The following is a 23,453-nucleotide window of genomic DNA, read 5'->3' on the forward strand; positions in this document are numbered from 1 at the left end:
CTAAGTGGTCTCCCCACACTCCATCCTTCAGGGTGTTGTGTGCTGCTCTTCTAGCCCTGCAGGAGCTCCCCGCTGGCTTCGTGATTAAAAAACCGAGTCCTGAAAGGCACTCCGGCTTCGGGGCCCTACTTCCTTCTCCAGTCTTGTCACCACACTGCCCTTCTCTAAACCCACGCTTCGACCGAACCAAACCCTTGCCCGTGCCCCCGCCCTGCCATGTTGCTTCGTGGCCCCATGCCACCCGTCCCTGCCCCTGCACATGAGCTCCCCTCTTGGCGTTTGTCCCTCTGCTACCAACACCCACCGTGGTAGAACCGTGCTGGTGAAAGTCTCCCCCACTTGACTGGGCCATCCCTGAAGGCAGGGACACAGTCCTTTGTTTTGGGGTCCCCAGTTTCTGGCACAGAGATGCTCTGGCATGTTTATGGAAGGAAATAACCAAGAGACCTGGGTTTGAATTCCATCATTATCACCTTCCCAACCACGTGCCCTTGGCCTTGCTGGGCCTCCATGTTCTCACGTAGCTGCCCCCTGCCAGGTTGGCGGGAAGGAGGCTGACATGAGCCTGTGTCCACAGATGAAGGTGTTTTGGAGACTAATCAGTGTACATGAAAAGGGCCCAAAGAAGCAAGGCCGCCTACCCCAGGGACCCTCCGCCCCTTGCCTCCCTGGGGTGCAGTTGGAGGGAGCTCCCGGCTTCGGGAGACTCCGGGATCCCTTCCCTGCCCCTCCCGGCCCCGCCTGGGCTCCAGGTGTCTATCTCTCCGGCCGTTTTCTTTTCTGATCCAGGGTTCAAAAGAACAACAAGTGTGGGAGCCACAGCCAGGCGGAAACAAAAGCCAGCAGGCTCCCTCTTGCTGGCCCGGCCGCAGGCCTACAGGGCGCGGCCCGCCTCGCCCTGCTGCGTCCAGGAAGGAGGGCGCTTGGATTGCGGGCATCGCTCCCCAGCAAGTCTGAAACCTCAGCTCTGTCGGCAGGGAAGGCCCGTTGGGGACCAGAGCAGGGGGAGGGGGAAGCCTGCCCCAGTTAGAGCCCGCAGATGCTCCTTGGAAAGCCTTTTCCGACGTCCCCAGCCTTGGGGGCAGGGGTGGTGTAATAATGATAAAACAACATTTGCATAGAAATTTCGTTTACAAAGCACTTTCTCAGGGGTGGGAGGCGCCGGGGTGGCGGGTGGAGCCCGGGCTGCGAGGCCGCAGCCTCCGGTTGGTCTCACCTCCTCCCCACCCCCCGGCCCAGCACGGGATCGTGTGCGTGGTAAACAAAGCGCTATTCATCCCGCTGTTTCCGAGTCCTCTGGATGTCGGTCCTTTTCCCTCTCTCCCATGAAGAGCTCACTCTGGTTTGTCACTCAGGCCAGAGGAGGGGCGTCAGGAGTCCCAGAGGGAGGGGTGGGTTGGGGCCTGATTGAAGGGAAATGCGGAGGCCGAGGGGGGCTTCCTCCCTCTGCACCGCTCGCCCCGCCCCCAGGCCCTCCGGCTCCCAGGCGCCAGCTCGCGCGAATCAAGAAGACTCAGCGCAGCCTTACCGGGGGGGCTGGGTCATGCAACTCTCCTCACAGCTCACCTGTGGCTGTGTCTTTACATTAAAAGTACGAACACGGGCTTGGTAACGTCTGCATGGGCGTCTTTGGGCTCCGGAGTCTCCCGAAGCCGGGAGCTCCCTCCAACATGCAGAGATAAGCAGCGTGTGGGGCTTTGCTCATCCTTCCCCAGCAGCGCGCATTGGGAGTGGGACTTAGGTACAGGTGTAGGGGACTGGGGCCCTGGGGCGTCTGCACCTGCATCAGGTAACGCCTGTCTAGCTGTGCCTGGGGAGTATAGCTCGGCAGTCAGCCGGGGCGATGGGGCTCCGCATCAGAGCCTGGCCCCTTAAGGGCCTCTGATGAGCTATATTAGGCCCATCTGCGTGGGGCTTGAGCAACTTTTAGTAGCCCCAGCAGGAGAGAGAGGATGCAGGAGGTCATTGCCGGGCTGGAGCGGATCACCTTCACCTTCGAGAAGGATGTAGAGATGCAGAAGGGCACTGGACTCCTGCCTTTCCAGGGCATGGACAGTGAGTGAGGACGGGGACCCCGCCGCCCCCCACCTCCCCCTCCCTCCCCGCCCCCCCGGCCTTCTCTGCAGGCCCCTCTGCTTGGCTCCCTGATGGGGCGGCCCCTTCTCTCTGCCACTCGCCAGGGAAAAGGAGCAGGGGAGCTTGGGCCCACCATCTGAGAGGCCCAGCTTAGCCCCTCGCTTCTCAGGACCCCCTCCTACGTCCTTTCCAGGACTCCAAAAAAAAAAAAAAAAAAAAAAATGGGGCTGGCTTCTGGGCAAGCAGACCCAAGAGAGGTAAATTGAAAGAAGTTGGGAAGAAGCACATTGGCCTCCCGAGCTCCCAGGCTGGCCTTGGGCCCTTCCAGCACCTCCGTTTCAGAGTTGGGGGGGCTTAGATGTGGAGGCTGAAGGCTGGTTCCTGAGGCCGGCATCCCAAGGGCCAGGACTTGAGGACCCCCAGGCCCAAGCCTTGGCGGGTAGAAGGGAGACTTGCTGCTGGAGGGGTGAGGGCCCTTTGACAGCCGCAGCCTCTGGAGAAGCTACCCCCCTCCTTTGCCTTCTTCTCCTTCCAGAGTCCAGCTCAGCTGTGTGCAACTTCTTCGCTAAAGGGCTCTGCGAGAAAGGTCGGTCAGCAGGTGGGCCTGGGGTTGGGGGGTGGGTGACAGCGGGGGCTGTCTAGGCCACACGGGATTCAGCTTGGCCTGGAATGGGGTGTTGGATTTGCACCTGGGGAGGGGAAGGTGGGACGGGGCAAAATTTTAGTCTTATAAAAAGTAGGCAAAGGGCAAGTTGGGGGCTCCATCCAGAAGCCTACCTTCCCCCACCCCCCTAGCATTTCCCTGATTCACTAGCACTGATTAGTGCAGGCAGGGCTGCCCTGAAGGAGACATTCCCTTCTTTCTGCCTTGCTGGAGGTGGGATTGTTTGTGGGTGTCAGCTGTGTGCTCCCAGGAGACCTCTGACTTATTTATTTTCCCCCAGCTGGGGGAGTGCTTTCCTTCCCCCTACTCTTGTCCTCCGAGTTAATTTGGGACCTGCTCAGCCATTCCATCCATTTCCTTTTTTTAAAAAAAATAAGTTTATTTATTTATTTATTTTTGGCTGCATTGGGTCTTGGTTGCTGCACGCAGCTTTTCTCTAGTTGTGGCGAGCGGGGGCTACTCTTTGCTGCGGTGCGCGGGCGTGTCATTTCGGTGGCTTCTCTTGTTGCGGAGCACGGGCTCTAGGCACGCAGGCTTCATTAGTTGTGGCTCGCGGGTTCTAGAGTGCAGGCTCAGTAGTTGTGGCGCACAGGCTTAGCTGCTCCGTGGCATGTGGGATCTTCCCCGACCAGGGCTCGAACTCGTGTCCCCTGCATTGGCAGGTAGATTCTTAACCACTGCGCCACCAGGAAGTCCCTGCATCCATTTCTTGTGTCCTAAGAAAGCTCTGGCCACAGTCTCTGAGTTGCTGCAACAAGCATCCTTATTTCTCCCCCATCCCAATGTGGCTCAACAATATGCTTTTCGGTGGGGACTTTCCTGGCGGTCCAGTGGTTAAGACTCCGAGCTCCCAACGCAGGGGGCGTGGGTTTGATCCCTGGTCGGGGAACTAAGATCCCTCATGCTACATGGTGTGGCCAAAAACAAAACAAAACAAAACAGAAAAACCGCTCTTCCAAACCCTTCTACCCAAAAGCAGCGCTTCGGTGGGTGTGGGGTACCTGACTGAAAAGCAGTGGCTCTCAGCTTTTCTTCTGGCTCCTGAACCACTCACGGGCTCTTCCGATGGAAACCCAGTTGCCCCCAGAAGTCTTGCCTCCAATTTGGGGGTCTCCAGTCCCCCCTAGAGATCCAGGTTAAGAAACTCTGAATGAGTTTAGGACCTGCTTTTGGGATCCAAGTGATTTTGTTCTTGGGAAGCTGGGAGGCCAGGAGGGGCCCAGGCACGGTGGGGGGGGGGGACCTGGGGCCATTTTTGCCACATGCCTCGTCCGTGTTTGGGGCAGCCCTGGACGATGGGGTGAGGAGGGAAATGAGCTTGTCGGTCACTCCAGGCTTTGTGAAGCCAGGCCTAGTGATGCCTCCTGGGGCCCTGTCTCCTCAGCTTGGTCCCTCCAGTCTCTAGAACAGTGGTTCACAGAGATACCCTCTTGCAAAGAAATAAAACTGTTCTTAGGTCTGGAAGGTCAGACCCAGGCAAGCCAATGGCCAGGGCTGGAGGGTGAGGCTACTTAAGAAGAACACCTCCCCAGCACCTCACAAATTCTATCGGAGAGGTGGCCGAGCACGAGACGGGTCCTGCTAAGAAACTGAGGGGTGTCCTACCTGCCCACGGCAAGACCACCTGAGTGAAGATGACAAAGAGTGAAATGTAGCATTTCCAGTTCCTTCTGAATTGTTACCAAGCTGGCTCCTACATCACCATGTTAGATCTCTGGAATCAGGAAACAGAACATTTGGTTTTTTAAGACGTGAATTCAACAGGTCCTTTATGAGCCTTACTTTGTGCTGGCACCTTGCTAGGATGGGTGGCGGCTCAGGGGGCCAGGGCTGGAAACCAGGGCCCTGCTTTCTGGTAGGAGCACCCCATTAGGCTGGAGGAGAGGGGTGTGGAAGGTGCCGCAGAAGGTGTCCTGACAGCCTGGGGGCTCCCCGGGGTTCGAGAAGGGCCAGGGCACCACGCCAGGCAGAGAGGGCTTTGAAGCTGTGTTTTAAGCTGTGTCTGGCCCCCACTTCTAGCCTCCCCCAGGCTCCAGGGGAAGGGACGGTGGGGCTTCCTTCCAGGGGTGAGCTGGGCTCAGGCTCTAGGCGAGCGGGGACCCCCAGCTGGGTGCTCTGGTGTCCCCAGGGAAGCTGTGCCCCTTCCGGCACGACCGAGGGGAGAAGATGGTGGTGTGTAAGCACTGGCTCCGGGGGCTGTGCAAGAAGGGTGACCAGTGCAAGTTCCTGCACCAGTACGACGTCACCAGGATGCCTGTGTGCTACTTCTACTCCAAGTTCGGTCGGTAATGCCCCTTCCTGGTGCCCGCCCCCCACCCCAGAGTGTAGCAGTGGGAGCCGAGGATGGGATGAAGTCTGGGAGGGGCCCCCAAAGGAGGCCTCGCGCGCCCCAGGTTGGCAGACCAGGCTGCGGGGGGCCAGCTTCTCCAACCCCCTAGAAAAATTGGAACTGTCCTCTGAGCCCCGTCTCACTGCCCCAGCAGGCTCAGGCACACGCAGCCGGTCCCGCTGAGGGAAGGAGAGGGCTGGACTCAAAGGCTGAATTGTTGCCCTCCCTGGGCCACTCCTGGCTAATCACGCACCCAGACTGGCTGTCTGGAAACGAGCCTTGAACAGGCCCTCTCTCGGGCCCCGGGATGGGCTGGGGTGGGTCGGAGCCAGTGTTTCCCAAACAGCAGGCACTTTCACGGTGCTCCACGTCCCCACAAAGCACCTGCCCCATCGACGCACACCATCGCCTCCTCTTTCAACCGTCTTGCTATTTTTAACTCTTCTTTTAGAAGAAAACTTTTTACATCGCTTCGGTAAATGGAAAACTAGCATCACTGCTTGGCAATACAAGGTCACTGTAAACGGGAGATCGCGAGCTTCAGCCCCTGAAATGACCTTGTGTGGTCAGGTCTGGACCCGCATGTCACCCCCCTCTGACTCGTCTTTTGTCATCTGAGGGGCTACATAGGGTGAAGCCACTGCCGGTTTAAGAACGGGATCTGTGCATGTGTTTCAGGTCTTATCTTTCTCCATAAACTTTTACAGTTCAGTGCTTTTCAGAGCTGGAAGGAGCCTTACGGATGATCTAGTCTAGTAGTTTTCAAACTGTATTCCAAAGAGGGACTTGGAGGGAGAGCTGGGCCAGCCTCCAGGGGCACCTCTGACTGAGGCGGCTTGGCTTTGAAACTTCGGGTGTCTGTGGGCAGCTGTTCCTCATTAGTGTCCATGGGGGGGCATTCCTGGGTATCCAGGAAGAAGGCACCCCACCCCCCAAGGTCAGTAAGAGCTTCCCCCCAGGCTCAAATTCTGTTTCCTGCCTGCTCCTCGGACTTGAGACCTGGCAGTGGTAATTCATGAGGGTTGCCCGCATGTGTCCCTTGTAAGAAAGGACAAAGTGTATATGGAGCCCGGTCCCGCTTGGTCGCGTCACCTAAAAAGCTCTTAATTTAAAATGCTACTTTATTCTTTCAAAAACCTTGGTTGGCTTTCTTTTGGGGATTGGGGACGTGCTGGGCATGGATACGGGAATAGAACTAGGTCCGCTCTGCTCTCAAATAATCCCTACTGTGAGGGCGGACGTATACACCGGTGGTTACAACAGGTAACCCGTGTTTTTGCTCTTGGACTAAATGGATGAATACCTTTTTCTAATATCAAAGCATAATTACAGTTCTCATTGGAAGTAAATCGTTTTACTTAAAAAATATTGTTGGGGAAATGTAGGAGTGGGAAAGGGCAGCTGAAAGGAGCTAGGAAGCCCGGGGGCTTTGCTTCTGCTCCGGGATGTCCTCATCCCAAAGGTACCTTGGGCAGGGGGCTCTGACAGGCAGACGGGCGGGTGGGGTGCGGTGCCACCTGCTGGCCGAGAGAGGGATGCACAGCCGGCACCCAGGCCAGGGTGGAAAAGCCACCCCCGTGCACAGAGGACTTCCCATAGTCTTCTTCTGTCCCATGTTCACCAGCCCCCGGGGGGACGTCAGTTCCATTCCTCAGAAGGATAGAGCCCAGAGTTAGCACTGTACCGAGAGCTGCGCACCAACAGCAGGAAGAAAACCCTTGGTCAATATGAGGAAGTGGGTGGAAATGGACACGTTTCTCCTCTTTAAGCCCTGGTGTCCTCGTTTGTGAAATGAGAGAACTGGGTAAGGGTGGGGTTGAAACTCTGGAGAAGGAGTGGTACTCTTGAAGCGTCAGGTGGAACCTTGCTTTGCACAAGCCCAATGTAAAAAATAGATCTCTTTGGAGCTGCTTGGAAACCAGTGGAATTGACACTGTGGCGTTCCTTTTGGCTCTGAAAAGCGCTAAGTTGTAGGCTTTAATTAATTAATTAATTAATGTATTAAGTTTAGTTGATTTACAATGTTGTGTTAGTTTCAGGTGCACAGCAAAGTGATTCAGTTCTATATATATATTCTATAATATATATATATACTATTTTTTCAGACTCTTCCATTATAGGTTATTACAAAATATTGTGTAGAGTTCCTTGTGCTGTGGAGTAGGTCCTTGTTGTTTACCTATTTTACATATAGTAGTGTGTATCTGCTAATCCCAAAGTCCTAATTTATCCCTCCCCTCTTTCCCCTTTGGTAACCATAAATTTGTTTTCTATGTCTGTGTGTCTATTGCTGTTTTGTAAATAAGTTCACTTGTGTTTTTTTTTCTTTAGATTCCACATACAAGTGATATCATATGGTATTTGTCTTTCTCTTTCTGACTTACTTCACCTAGTATGATAATCTTTAGGTCCATCTATGTTGCTGCAAATGGCATTATTTCATTCTTTTTTATGGCTGAGTAATAGTCCACGGTATGTATGTACCACATCTTCTTTATCCATTCATCTGTCAGTGGACATTTGGATTGCTTTCCTGTCTTGGATACTGTGAATAGTGCTGCTATGAGCATAGGGGTGCATGTATCTTTTCGAATTATAGTTTTCTCCAGATACATGCCCAGGAGTGGGATTGCTGGATCATATGATAACTCTATTTTTAGTTTTTTGAGGAACCTGTTCTCCATAGTGGCTGTACCAATTTACACTCCCACCAACAGTGCACGAGGGTTCCCTTTTCTCCACACCCTCTCCAGCATTTATTATTTGTAGACCTTGATGATGGCCATTCTGGCCAGTGTGCGGTGATACCTCACTGTAGTTTTGATTTGCATTTCTCTAATAATTAATGATGTTGAGCATCTTTTCATGTGCCTAATGGTCATCTGTATGTGTTCTTTGGAGAAATGTCTATTTAGGTCTTCTGCCCATTTTTTGATTGGGTTGTTTGTTTTTTGGATATTGAGCTGTATGAGCTGTTTGTATATTTTGGAGATTAATCCCTTGTTGGTCGCATCATTTGCAAACATTTTCTCCCATTCTTTAGGTTGTCTTTTTGTTTTCTTTATGGTTTCCTTTGCTGTGCAAAACCTTTAAGTTTAATTAAGTCCCATTTGTGTATTTTTGTTTTTGTTTCCATTACTGTAGGAGAAGGGTCCAAAAAGATACTGCTGTGATTTATGTCAAAGTGTGTTCTGTCTATGTTTTCCTCTAGGAGTTTTATAGTATCTGGTCTTCATTTAGGTCTTTAATCCATTCTGAGTTTATTTTTGTGTATGGTGTTAGAGAATGTTCTAATTTCATTCTTTTATATGTAGCTGTCCAGTTTTCCCAGCACCATTTATTGAAAAGAGACTATCTTGTCTCCATTGTATATTCTTGCCTCCTTTGTCATAGATTGACCATAGGTGCATGGCTTTCTTTCTGGGCTTTCTATCCTGAGCCCTGCCTCACTGCTCCATTCATCCATATTTCTGCTTTTGTGCCAGTACCATACTGTTTTGATGACTGTGGCGTTATAGTATAGTCTGAAGTCAGGGAACCTCATTTTTCCAGTTCCATTTTTCTTTCTCAAGATTGCTTTGACTATTTGGGGTCTCTTGTGTTTCCACACAAATTTTAAAAAGTTTTTTTTTGTTCTAGATCTGTGAAAAATGCCATTGGTAATTTGATAGGGATTGCATTGAATCTGTAGATTGCCTTGGGTAGTACAGTCATTTTGATAATATTGATTGCTCCAATCCAAGAACACTGTGTATCTTTCCATCTGTTTGTGTCATCTTCAGTTTCTTTCATCAGCGTCTTATAGTTTTCAGAGTACAGGTCTTTTGCCTCCTTAGGCAGGTTTATTCCTGGGTATTTTATTCTTTTTGATGTGATGGTAAATGGGATTGTTCCCTTAATTTCTCCTTCTGATCTTTCATTATTAACTTGTAGGCTTTTAAGGAGGATGAGATTGGAAACACTCACCAATTCTCTACTTGAATGAGGTGAAAACAGGGCTGAATCTTCCCCCTTGGTTCCTTCAGAGCCCCTGGGTCCCTAAGGGGAAGCTAAGAGTGCTTAGACTCCCTCCCTAACTCCTGTGGTCTATGCAGACAGGGCTGGCTCCTCCTAGGAGCCCAGGGTCTTGGTCTAATCCACAGACAGATTACAGCACAGGCTTTGCAAAAGTACAGGTGTCCCTCTGTGTTGCATTTATCTTAATCCCTGTGCCAACGCTGAAGCGGTGTTCTGCTCTTCTTGGCATTTTCCCCAGAAAGAACTGCACCCCTTTACTCTGGAAGCCATGTAGGTTTCATCAGAGATGAAGCTTTAACCACATGCACAGCAACATCTTCACGCAGCGTCTGTGTCTTCCTGGACCTTAAGCTGCTGGCTCTGGGTCTCCCCTTCCCCATCTCTCCTCGTTCCTTCCTCCCAAGTAGCCTCTAAATACCTCTGGATAGCTGGCCCTGCCCCAACTCTTCCAGATGTGTCTAGTCACACCCAAGTCCCGCTTAGCCGGTATGATTGCGATCCGCCTTTCTTAGGTTGCAGGAAGGTTTAGAAATATCTTGCTGTCCTCAAAAATCTGCTGACCACCAGAAGGCAGATAAGTGGCTTATATGCAAGGGGCAGGGTCAGTCTTGTTCCAGGAGGGCGGAAGTGACTGCAAAGATGAACCCACTTATGCACAAAGAACACTGGGATTTTCAGGTGAATGCAACAACAAGGAATGTCCCTTTCTCCATGTGAAGCCGGCCTTCAAGACCCGGGACTGTCCGTGGTATGACCAAGGTTTCTGCAAGGACGGTGAGGCCCTGACAGAAAGGGGGCTCTAGGGGACATGGGGGAGCAGGACTTTGGGGGAGTCTCCCGGCAGGGGAAGGATGCACATTGCTGATGCAGCCTGTGGAGGTCTGCCCCAGGTTGAAATCCCACAGCAGGCCTCTCTGTAGCTCCCCCCAGCCTCCCTGCAGTGGAAACCCTCTGCGGCACCTGATGGGCTTCTTGGAGCAGGCTCACTGCGGTTCAAATCCCAATGGCTTCAGAATGTACTGACTGTGTGACCTTGAACAAATATGAAAAGGGGACCAGCTCCCCTGAGGGCCGTTGGGCCGGGTGGAAGTAGGACCCCTTGGGCAGCCTGGCGCATCGGGTCTGACCCATAGGAGACACTTCTCTGTGCCTTTTACCCATCTGGGTGTCACGTAAATACATTTCACTGTCCCTATCTGGCCAAACTTCGGAGGCAGGGCCCCCATCAGAGCCCCCGTGCTCTGAGCACCGCCGTCCTTTCTTTTCCGGTATCTGGGTGTGTTGTTCTTACTGAGCTCCTGGCAGCCCTGCTTCGGGGAGGATTTTAGGGGAGGGAGGCTGAAGGAGGATTAGTAAGATGTGTGATTGGTTGGCCTTTGCTCAGACAAACCTTCTACAGCTAAATAAAAGCATGTTACAGTCCACATCCATATAAGTCCTCGAAGACCGCGTGTTAGGGACACTTCTGACGCTACTGTGTCAGGCCTGGCCAGCTGACACCTACTCCCACACGTTCTGAGGTGCCCTTTCCCATCTCAGTCATGTGGCTGGGAAGTTGGTGCTTCCCCTTGCCGGTAAGCTTTGTCCTGTGTGTTTCCCCCATTAGCTAAAGAAGATCCTTCTAGCTGTTTTCTCTTTGCCCAGCAGGTCCCCTGTGTAAATATCGCCACGTCCGCAGAATAATGTGTATTAACTACTTAGCTGGCTTCTGCCCTGAGGGACCCAAATGCCAATTTGCACAGTAAGCGTGACTCCCCCGAGCGCTGGGCTCACTCTGGCTTCCAGACCTAGATCCTTCTGTACCTTCACTGGCCTGAGGCAGGGAGTGACGTGTCCGGCGAGCACCTACCCACAGTGTTCTCGCTCACCCTACGCCCACCCCTCCTGGTGCTGTGGGCTGCACTGAACTCTAACCCATCCTGTTAGTGTCTATCCATTGCTGGGGATGGGTGTATAGCTCTTAGAAACAGGAGTAGAGACATTCAACACCTACCCACCTGCCACCCTCATCCTCTGCAGTTCTCCCTGGCTGGGGTGCCGGCTCCTTCACTGTGGGGCTCTGAGAACAGGCAACCTGCATCAGGCTGGTGCAGGACATGGTAATGAGCAGTGAGTTGGGTGGTGCCTAGAGCCCGGCTGTAACTATGTCTCTCCATGCCTCCCTCAGCCCCAAGATGAATCTTTTATTCAACCCAAGTTACCTGAAGGTGAGTGCAGGTAGGAGGGGGGCAGATGTGGCTCACGCCTTTACTGCACGGTTCCCTGGGGAACCCTTGCTCCCCAGCCCTGCACTCTTCCCAGATGCCCTCACTCTCACACCATCTGCTCCCGGATCCTAGGAAAGGCACATATACGGGATCACTCCTCCCAGACCCCCTCGGACCTCCATCGTCTCTGCTTCAGGCCTCGGCCCCTGAGGCTTTCCTTCTCCTTAGCTGCAGAACACATGTGTGGTTTTTATTCAAGAACCTGGGGTCTAGCTGAGGACTTGTGGTCCAGAGTTGTTCTGAATCAGGGCCATCCTGGTTGTGCCTGGTCCCTATGGGAACAGATCCACCTCCCACTGATACCAAGTCTTGATATGAGAGCCTCCATCCCGGGTCAGCAAGCCACAGCCTGTGGGGTCAAATCTGGCCTTTTGCCTGTTTCTGTACAGCCTGGGAGCTAAAAATGTCTTTTTAAAGGTGGTGACAAAAAAATCCAAAGTAACATTTTGCGATGTGTGGAAATGAAAATTCCAGTGCTCATAAATAGTTTCACTGGAACAGGGCCGAGCTCATCATTTACATACTGTCTCTGACTGTTCTCATGCTTACGATGGCAGAGTTGAGTAGCTCCAACAGACCAGATGGCCCGCAAAGTGGAAAATATTTACTGTTTGGGCTTCTGCAGAAAAAGCTTGCTGGTCCCTGTGGGGATGTCTGCATGCTGGCCTGCCAGTGAAGTCTGACAGAGGCCAAAGAGGGGGAGGGAGCACAAACACTGGGCGGAGCAACCGAGCTCTTGTTAATTAGGGGTTCTGTACACAGCCATAGGCTGGGATGGCGCTGGCACAGGAGGAGGGCGACCCCTGCTGGTTCCCAGTGGGATTGCTGACAGCGGGCGGGAAGCGATCGTCAACACTGGGGAATTCACAAGCCCATTTCTAACGTCCATCACAAGGTATGCTTTTGGCAATTAAGGTGTAAACGAAGGCATTTCACAACCTGGTTTCAGTCTGAACACCTGGCCGGAGTCCCTGCCCTCTTTGTACACAGGGAGTGTCTATAATGTTTCCTCTTGGCTTCACTTTCTCTGCAGCTTGTCATCCGGCCAGTGGGTGCGGCACCTCCTGCTTCTGCCTGGGAACCTCACAAGCCCCCTTCCCCGAAAGAGCGTCTGCTTCTCCACCCTCAGATGAGGCCCCAGGAGCCCCCAGTCACTTACTGCCTGGGGCTCAGGGCCCTGGAGCAGGGCCCGTGTTACAGGGTGAGTGGTGATGAGCTGGGCTACTGCTCTGTTGAGGGCGAGACTGAGGGGTGATTAGCAAGATAAAATCGGACTGAGGTTTAGGAGTGCAAATTAAGAGAGAATGGGGGAATTCAGCTGGGAGACCAAATTGTTCCAATTTTAAGTTCTCAGTAACCTAATCTTATTTGCATCTCCTGCCAGACAAGACTGTTTATTTCTTCAAAAGGCTAGTAAGTTAAACATCTTTCATGCACTATTTTGCTGCCTAACGATCCCTTGAGTTATTTATACATAACAGCCTTAAGAGTGGCACAATCTTGGTAAGGGGTGGCTTGGTAAGGAAAGGAATGTGTCACACCTTACATTTCTTGGTTGCTATCTTCTGGTTCCTCAGGAAGAAAATCATGTTTTACACTTTCATGAGATGGCCTCTGAACTGTCCTGACCTTTGCCTCTAGTCTGCAAGAGAATTGTACCATCAGGCCTTGCCTTCCTCACACGATGGATTTCCTGGTCTTTATGCGTCCACAGCCCTGTTCTTTGGGTTAGTGATGATGGGGCTTGAATCTCAAGGCCTTTTTCAGGCCAGAAATGGAGCTTCATTTATGAGCAGAATCCATCACGTTCCTCAGAAAGCCAGCTAACCATCTCCTATGGTGCCCTAGACAATTTAGGATTTTTCTTAGGATTTGAATTCACTGAAAGTCACACCATTAACTTTTTCTCTTGTAGTGTTGAAAAATGAGCCATTATGCCAGTAAGTAAGAGTCAACTGGTAGAAGTTACCAAAAAATACCCCTGGTCGGTCTGGGGAACGGAAGGACCTTCTAGTGAAGACACCAAAAGGCCATCCTGGGGGATTCTGTTCTCAGCTAGCCCACTGCCTGCCTAACCAGGAAAGGAGGTGCAGAAGCAGCCTGCTGTGTTTCAATTTCCTCTTCTCCTGTACGTGAACGAGCTACTGAAAATACAGCAGGAGTGGAGGCTGACTGAGTGTGGCAGGAACGACGTATTCACAGAACGGGGGAGCACAATGTACGTAAAACCAAAAGCTCGAGGATATGGGAAACAGTCACTGTCCTCTGCTCAGCTCCCGCCCTGCCACCGACAGTTCTGGGTGGCACGTGGCCTTCCTGTGCACACAGCCTCAGCTGCTGCTGTAAACGGACAATTAAATCAAGTGGTTTCTTTAGCATGACAGCGGCTTCCCTCTATGGCTTCCCTAAATGTAAGTCGAGATTCTGTGCGTGCCTTCTGTAAGGAATTACAGGGAGGTGGATGGTACGAGTGAGGCTTATCCCGGGAACGTAAGGAAGTGACGTGGATCAGTGAATGCCGTGTGGTCTAGGACACTGAGTCAAACCCCAATGCAACTTATTAATCCATGGGGAAAGGAGCAGGGAGGCAAGGCTGCGCCTTTTGGAGGAATGGAGAAAAGAGGGACAACATACAGTGTGCGGTAGGACCAGGCTCCCTACCTTTGGCAGATGGAGGCAGCTGCCTTATCCAGCCTGGAGCGGGAGGGTGAGGCCGAGGCTAAGAGGATAGCCGGCCCCGGAGACAGATTCGGGGGTCTGAACGCCAGCTCCACCCTGGGCTGCTATGTGACAAACCCTACACAGCCAATGCAGGCCAATTACGTAACCTCCTTCGAGTCTGCTCCCTCATTCTAGAAAACGAGTGTGATGGCAGCTCCGGCCTCACAGGCTGGTCCTGAGGATAAAACGAGAGACTCTGCAGGTAAAGGAGGCCGCACGGCACTGGGCTGACAGTGAGCACCCAGGTGGTGGCTGGATTTTGGCGTGGATTGTGGTGGGGCCTCGCTTGCTTAGTTCAAGTTCAGGATGTGAATGTAATATGAAGCCACAAGAGGTGTTAGAAAAGCTGTTATTATTTCATTCCTATTATGTGTGACACTTCGCTGGAATTAACAGATGCAAGACTTTTAATCTGACCAAATCTCCACAAAGTAGGTATAATTATCCCCATTTTACAGCCCGGACCAAGGAGGCTCCAATTAAGTTAGATAACTTGCCCGAGAACACACCTACTACCCATTTCACAGGTAAGTGTCTGGGAGAGGCAAATAACCAGAATAGAGGAATATTGTTTGAAAATATTTTGTTCTGAAGAGTGGAAACTAATATGTAGGATGAACATGGCAGGAGTGGGGGGAGCAGGTATTGAGAGTAACTGGATCATCTGTAAATCAGGAAAAAAAGGACCGAAAGAAATAGTAGCAGCAGATAGGGCTTCCCATAAAGTATAAAACACTCCACTGATAATACAAAATGATTTATTCTTAATAGCTGAATATTTTAATATATATAGAAAAAAGGCAGTGTTTCAGGTATTACCACTCAGGATTAAACTCAAGTAGGCAGCAGAGATACCCCACCTCACACAGACCATGTGCGTTACAGCAGGGTGTCCAGACGTGCCTGTGAATGTTTCCAGCCTCCAGTAACCGAACCTTCCCGGTAAATCTTCGAGGATGGAGAGGAGCCTGGGTATCACTGTTAACTCTTCTGCAGGGTGGATGGGAATTCTTAGGCTGCGTTTCTACACACATTGCTAGAAGCCGTGTTTGGGAAGGCACGCGGCTGCCCTGGAAGCAGAATCGAAGCGCTGCTGCTTACCCAGGGAAGCTCCCACCAGTGCCCGGGAAGATGTGGAGCACGATTTTAAGAGACAAAATGTAGGAGGCTGTTTAAAACGGAACAACATGTTAAGAGCATTCCAGACTTCTCGCCTGGCTTTGTGGAGACACGAGCTCCTCTCGACTGGCTGAAGCACACTGGCCCTGCATGGAGCAGCGCCTCACTCATGGACAACTCCAGCTTTGAAAAGAACCTCAGTCTTCCTAAGGAAGCCTGGACTCTGCCAGATCACATAAATGGGTGGGCCTGGCTGTGCAAACAAACTTATGTCGTAGTACGAACAACAAATGCATCCTCGTAAGGTAAGTTTACAATATTGCAAACTGGAGCCAAGAGGCATATCCCTGGATCATGCTGCGTTTGTTTAGATCTGAATCTAAGAAAAGAATCAATCAGTTATCAGCTGACCTTAACTCTCTTAAACTATTTTGAACATTACTAAGAAATCATTAAAAGACTTGATAAAAGGTCTTCAAGGATTTCCCTACCTCAGATGGCAGCAATGCGTAGACAGGGAAACCTTTCCCTGTTACTTTGTGGACGTAATCAAATAATTCCAGAATCTGAACAAACTTCAGACGGCTTTTTCAAAGTCACCCACATCATTTTAAGAATCAATGCTCAGCTCATCTGCACAGGCACATTCCTGGGGTCAAGGTGGAGCTGGTCTGGGGCTGTCGACTGCTGTATCTCTCTCAACGTACAGCTGCAAAGCATCTCTGCCAAACACCAGATGAGGACACCAAGGCACAAAGAGGTTAAATCACTTGTTCAACGTCACAAAGATAGTTTACACTGACATTCGCACTGGAAGCACAGAAAAAAGAGATAATTAAGTACATTCCACAACAGAAACTGAAGAGTAACTATTCCTTAGGTGATGTTAAAAACATGGGCACCTACAACTGAAAACGCTGTTTTGGTTGGAACAGAAACAGCCTGGGAGACATCAGGGATCAAGGCCCTGCTAAGCTCGGTCACTGCATTCTGATGGCTTACCAGCGGGAGAAAGCCATTCAGACTGGTGACAAGATGGCAGAGTAGAAAGGACCTTGAGCTCACCTCCTCTCACGAGCACACCAAAATCACAAATAACTGCTGAACAAACATTGATTAAAAAAAGACTGGAACCTACCAAAAAAGATATCCTACATCCAAAGACAAAGAAGGAAGCACAACGAGATGGTAGGAGGGGGTGCAACTGTGATGCAATCAATTCCCACACCACCTGGGTGGGTGACCCAGAGACTGGAGAATAATTTTATCACAGACTTCCTCCTAGAAGAGTGAGAGTTGGGAGCCCCACATCAGGCTCCCCAGCCTGGGGGTCTGGCGTCAGGAGGAGGAGCCCCCAGAGCATTTGGCTTCGAAAGCCAGTGGGGTTTGACTGCAGGAGCCCCACAGGAGGGAGGGAAACAGAGCCTCCACTCTTGGAGGGTGCGGTGCACCAGGACCCAGGACGAAAGCAGTGACTCCATAGAAGCCTGGGCCAGACCCTCCTGGGCAGCCCTCCTGCTTGGGTAATTAGCACCAACACCTGGGCCCACCCAACAGTCTACAGGCGCCAGTGCTGGGAGGCCTCAGGCCAACCAACCAACCAACACAGAGGGAACACAGCCCCACCCATCAGCAGATAGGCTGCCTAAAAACTCCCCAAGCCCACAGAGCCCACAGACACCTCTCAATGTGCCCCATGTTACAGCCCTGCCCCACCCAGAGGGCAGACACTGGCCCCTCCCACCAGGAAGCCTGCACAAGCCTCTAGACCAGCCTCACCCACCGGGGGCACACACCAGAAGCAAGAAAACTACAATCTTGCAGCCTGCGAACCGAGGCAAAGAACTTGGGAAAAGAATGCATGTGGAGTGAGGAGCTACAAGAAGTTTTAAGAAAGAGTTAGAAAACAGAACAACCAAACAGAGTTGAGAATACAATAACTAGTAAAATACACTAGAAGGATTCAATATCAGAATAAAGGAGGCAGAAGAATGAATAAGTGAACTGGAAGACAGAATGGTGGAGATCACTGCTGTGTAACAGAATAAAGAATGAAAAGAAATGAGGACAGTTGAAGAGACCTCTGGGACAACATCAAATGCACCAACATTCACATTATAGGGGTCCCAGAAGAAGAAGAAAGAAAGGGTCTGAGACAAGATTTGAAGAGATAATAGCAGAAAACTTCCCTAACATGGGAAAAGAAACAGTCACCCAAGCCCAGGAAGCGCAGAGAGCCCCATACAGGATTAACCAAAGGAGGAACATGCTGAGATACACAGTAATAAAAATGACAAAAATTAAAGATCAAGAGAAAATATTAAAAGCAACAAGGAAATTCCCATAAGGTTATCAGCTGATTTTTCAGCAGAAACTCTGCAGGCCAAAAGGGAGTGGCACACTATAAAGTGATGAAAGGGAGAAACCTAAAACCAAGATTACCCAGCAAGGCTCTCATTCAGGTTTGACAGAGAAAGCAACAGCTTGAGAACTGGCACCACCAAACCAGCTTTACAACAAATGCTAGAGCAACTTCTCTAGACGGGAAACAAACACGTGGAGGCTAAACAATATGCTTGTAAACAACCAATGGATCACTGAGGAAATCAAAAAACACCTAGAGACAAATGAAACCTAAAACACAAGGATCCAAAACTTATGGGATGCAGCAAAAGCAGTTCTAACAGGGAAGTTTATGGTGATACAAGCTTACCTCAGGAAACAAGAAAATCTCAAAATAAACAACCTAACCTTACACCTAAAGTAACTAAAGAACAAACAAAATACAAAATAGGTAGAAGGAAAGAAATCATAAAGGTCATGGAAAAAATAAATAGACTAATAAAACAATAAAAAAGATCAATGAAACTAAGCTGGTTCTTTGAAAAGATAAACAAAATTGCTAAACCTTTAGCCAAACTCATACGAAAAAAAGGGATAGGGCCCAAACCAAAAATATTAGAAATGAAAAAGGAGAAGTTACAACTGACGCAAGAGACCACTACAAGCAACTCTATGCCAATAAAATGGACAACCTAGAAGAAATGGACAAATTCTTAGAAAGGTACAATCTCCTAAGACTGTACCAGGAAGAAACAAAATATGAACAGGCCAATTACAAGTACTGAAATTGAATCTGTGATTAAAAAACTCCCCAAAAATAAACGTCCAGGACCCGATGGCTTCACAGGCGAATTCTACTGAACATTTAGAGAAGAGTTAACACCCATCCTTCTGAAACTATTCCAAAAAATTGCAGAGGAACAAACACTTCCAAACTCATTCTATGAGGCCACAATCACCCTGATACTAACACCAGACAAAGATACCACACAAAAAAATTACAGGCCAATATCACTGATGAACACAGACGCAAAAATTCTCAACAAGGGCTTCCCTGGTGGCACAGTGGTTGAGAGTCCACCTGCCAATGCAGGGGACGTGGGTTCGTGCCCCGGTCCGGGAAGATCCCACATGCTGCGGAGCAGCTGGGCCCGTGAGCCAAGGCCACTGAGCCTGTGCGTCCGGAGCCTGTGCTCCGCAACGGGAGAGGCCACAACAGTGAGAGGCCCGCGTACTGCAAAAAAAAAAAAAAAAAAAAAAAAAATCTCAACAAAGTACTAGCAAATTGAATCCAACAGTACATTAAAAGGATCATGCACCATGACCAAGTGGCATTTATCCCAGGGATACAAGGATTTTTCAATATCTGCAAATCAATCAGTGTGATACAGCACATTAATAAATTGAAGAATAAAATCCATATGATCATCCCAATAGATGCAGAAATAGCTTTTGATAAAATGCAACATCCATTTATGATAAAAACTCTCCAGAAAATGGGCACAGAGGGAACCTACTTCAAGATAATAAAAGCCATATACGACAAACCCACAGCTAACAGCACACTCAATCGTGAAAAGCTGAAAGCATTTCCTCTAAGATCAGGAACAAGGCAAGGATATCCACTCTTGCCACTTTCATTCAACATAGTTTTGAAAGTACTAGCCATTGCAATCAGAGTAGAAAAAGAAATAAAAGGAATCCAATTTGGAAAAGAAGTAAAACTGTCACCGTTTGCAGATGACATGATACTATACACAGAAAATCCTAAAGACTCTTAACAAAAAACTGCTAGAGCTCATGAATGAATTTGGTGAACTTGCAGGATACAAAATTAATACACATAAATCTGCATTTCTAAACACTAACGATGAAAGATCAGAAAGAGAAACAAAGGAAACAATCGCATTTACCATCACACCAAAAATAATATTGGGTTGGCCAGAAAGTCCGGTAAGATGTTACGGAAAAACCCAAACGAACTTTTTAGCCAACCTAATAAAATACCTAGGGATAAACCTACCTAGGGAAGGAAAAAATCTGTACTTTGAAAACTAAAAGACACTGATGAAAGAAATCAAAGATGACACAAACTGATGGAAATATATACCATGTTCTTATATTGGAAGAATCAATATTGTCAAAATGACTATACTACCCAAGGCAATCTACAGATTCAATGCAATCCCTATCAAATTACCAGTGGCATTTTTTGCAGAGCTAGAACAAAAAATTTTTTAATTTATATGGAAACACAAAAGACCCCAAATAGCCAAAGCACCGAAGAGTAAAAGCAATTTTGAGAAAGAAAAACAAGAGCTGGAGGAATCAGCTTCCCTGACTTCAGACTATACTATAAAGCTATAGTCATCAAAAGAGTATGGTACTGGCACAAAAGCAGAAAGATAGATCAATGGAACACGACAGAAAGCCCAGAAATAAACCCACGCACCCATGGTCAATTAATCTATGACAAAGGAGGCAAGAATATACAATGGAGAAAATCTCTTCAGTAAGTGGTGCTGGGAAAACTGGACAGCTACATATAAAAGAATGAAATTAGAACACTCTCTAACACCACACACAAAAATAAACTGAAAAAAGATTAAAGACCTAAGTGTAAAACTGGATACTATAAAACTCCTAGAGGAAAACATAGGCAGAACACTCTTTGACATAAATTGCAGCAGTGTCTTTTTGGATCTGTCTTATAAAATAATGAAAATATAAACAAAAATAAGCAAATGGGACCTAATTAAACTTAAAAGTTTTTGCACAGCAAAGGAAACCATAAACAAAAAGACAACCTACAGAATGGGAGAAGATATTTGCAAATGATGCAACCAACAAGGGATTCATCTCCAAAATATACAAACAGTTCAAACAGCTCAATATCCAAAAACTAAACAACCCAATCAAAAAATGGGCAGAAGATGTAAATGGATATTTCTCCAAAGAAGACATACAGATGGCCAAAGGCACATGAAAAATGCCCAACATGGCTTATTATTAGAGAAATGCAAATCGAAACTAGAATGAGGTATCACCTCACACTGGTCAGAATGGCCATCATCAAAGTCTACAAATAATAAATTCTAGAGGGAATTCCCTGGAGGTCCAGTGGTTAGCACTCCATGCTTCCACTGCAGGGGGCCCAGGTTAGATCTCTGGTTGGGAAACTAAGATCCCACATGCCACGGGGCAGCTAAGCCCACATGCTCTAGAGCCCGTGTGCCACAACTAGAGAGAAGCCCACACACTGCAACGAAAGATCCCCATGCCGCAACTAAGACGCGATGCAGCCAAAAAAAAAAAAAAAAAAAAAAAAGGATCAGTACTGATAAAGTAATTCTGAATCTATTAAGGTGTTGATTAAAAAATAAAAAAAAAATAGGCGGAGATCACCTTCTTCCCCACAGATACACCAGAAATACATCTACACGTGGAACAACTCCTACACAACACTACTGAATGCTGGCAGAAGACCTCAGACCTCCCAAAAGGCAAGAAACTCCCCCACGTACCTGGGTAGGGCAAAAGAAAAAAGAATAAACAGAGACAAAAGGATAGGGGTGGGGCCTGCACCAGTGGGAGGGAGCTGTGAAGGAGGAAAGGTTTCCACACACTAGGAAGCCCCTTCGCGGGTGGAGACTGCGGGTGGCGGAAGGGGGAAGCTTCAGAGCCACGGAGGAGAGCACAACAACAGGGGTGCGGAGGGCAAAGCGGAGAGATTCCCGCACAGGGTATCGGTGCCGACCGGCACTCACCAGCCCGAGAGGCTTGTCTGCTCACCCGCTGGGGTGGGCGGGACTGGGAGCTGAGGATCGGGCTTAGGTTGGAGCGCAGGGAGAGGACTGGGGTTGGCGGCGTGAACACAGCCTGCAAGGGGTTAGTGCACCACGGCTAGCCAGGAGGGAGTCCGGGGAAAAGTCTGGACCTGCAGAAGAGGCAAGAGACTTTTTCTTCCCTCTTTGTTTCCTGGTGCGAGAGGAGAGGGGATTAAGAGCGCTGCTTAAAGGAGCTCCAGAGACGGGCGCGAGCCGCGGCTGAAAGTGCAGACCCCAGAGACAGGCGTGGGACGCTGGGACTGCTGCTGCCGCTGCCAAGAGGCCTGTGTGTGAGCGCAGGTCACTGTCCACGGCCCCATTCCAGGGAGCCTGTGCAGCCTGCCACTGCCGGGGTCCCAGGATCCAGGGACGGCTTCCCCGGGAGAGCGCACGGCACCCCTCGGGCTGGTGCAACGTCACGCCGGCCTCTGCCACCATAGGCTCGCCCCGCACTCCGTGCCCCTCCCTCCTCCCCGGCCTGAGTGAGCCAGAGTCCCCGAAGCGGCTGCTCCTTTAACACTGTCCTGTCTGAGCAAAGAACAGACGCCCTCTGGCGACCTACATGCAGAGGCGGGGCCAAATCCAAAGCTGAGATCCGGGAGCTGTGAGAACAAATAAGAGAAAGGGAAATCTCTTCCAGCAGCCTCAGAAGCAGTGGATTAAAGCTCCACAATCAACTTGATGTACCCTGCATCTGTGGAATACATGAATAGACAACGAATCATCCCAAATTGAGGAGCTGTGTGGATGAAAGGTTCTTGGTGCTGCAGCCAGGAGTCAGTGCTGTGCCTCTGAGGTGGGAGAGCCAACATCAGGACACTGGTCCACAAGAGACCTCCCAGCTCCACATAATATCAAACGGCGAAAATCTTCCAGAGATCTCCATCTCAACACCAGCACCCAGCTTCACTCAACGACCAGCAAGCTACAGTGCTGGACACCCTATGCCAAACAACTAGCAAGACAGGAACACAATGCCACCCATTAGCAGAGAGGCTGCCTAAAATCATAAAAAGTCCACAGACACCCCAAAACACACCAGAAAGACAAGATCCAGCCTCATCCACCAGAACACAGGCACTAGTCCCCTCCACCAGGAAGCCTACACAACCCACTAAACCAACCTTAGCCACTAGGGACAGACACCAAAAACAATGGAAACTACAAACCTGCAGCCTGCAAGAAGGAGACCCCAAACACAGTAAGATAAGCAAAATGAGAAAGCAGAAAAACACACAGCAGGTGAAGGAGCAAGATAAAATCCACCAGACCTAACAAATGAAGAGGAAATAGGCAGTCTACCTGAAAAAGAATTCAGAATAATGATAGTAAAGATGATCCAAAATCTTGGAAATAGAATAGACAAAATGCAAGAAACAGTTAACAAGGACCTAGAAGAACTAAAGATGAAACAAGCAACGATGAACAACACAATAAATGAAATTAAAAATACTCTAGATGGGATCAATAGCAGAATAACTGAGGCAGAAGAACGGCTAAGTGACCTGGAAGATAAAATAGTGGAAATAACTACTGCAGAGAAGAAAGAAAAAAGAATGAAAAGAACTGAGGACAGTCTCAAAGACCTCTGGGACAACATTAAACGCACCAACATTTGAATTATAGGGGTTCCAGAAGAAGAAGAGGAAAAGAAAGGGACTGAGAAAATATTTGAAGAAATTAATAGTTGAAAACTTCCCTAATATGGGAAAGGAAATAGTTAATCAAGTCCAGGAGGCACAGAGAGTCCCATACAGGATAAATCCAAGGAGAAATACTCCAAGACACATATTAATCAAACTGTCAAAAATTAAATACAAAGAAAACATATTAAAAGCAGCAAGGGAAAAACAACAAATAATACACAAGGAAATCCCCATAAGGTTAACAGCTGATCTCTTAGCAGAAACTCTGCAAGCCAGAAGGGACTGGCAGGACATATTTAAAGTGATGAAGGAGAAAAACCTGCAACCAAGATTACTCTACCCAGCAAGGATCTCATTCAGATTTGATGGAGAAATTAAAACGTTTACGGACAAGCAAAAGCTGAGAGTTCAGCACCACCAAACCAGCTTTACAGCAAATGCTAA

General features: G+C 49.2%; 1 protein-coding gene across 1 annotated transcript; it reads left to right on the forward strand.

Moving 5' to 3' along the window:
• Positions 1–1,952: 1,952 nt before the first annotated feature.
• On the forward strand, positions 1,953–18,299 carry CPSF4L (cleavage and polyadenylation specific factor 4 like). The gene is made up of 6 exons (XM_060081470.1): positions 1,953–2,055; positions 2,612–2,662; positions 4,869–5,021; positions 9,765–9,860; positions 10,734–10,827; positions 18,254–18,299. The coding sequence occupies exons 1-6, from the start codon at positions 1,953–1,955 to the stop codon at positions 18,297–18,299; spliced, it is 543 nt and encodes a 180-aa protein (XP_059937453.1).
• Positions 18,300–23,453: the final 5,154 nt, after the last annotated feature.

The sequence above is a fragment of the Mesoplodon densirostris genome, chromosome 18 (genome assembly GCF_025265405.1).
Source record: "Mesoplodon densirostris isolate mMesDen1 chromosome 18, mMesDen1 primary haplotype, whole genome shotgun sequence".
Taxonomy (NCBI): domain Eukaryota; kingdom Metazoa; phylum Chordata; class Mammalia; order Artiodactyla; family Ziphiidae; genus Mesoplodon; species Mesoplodon densirostris.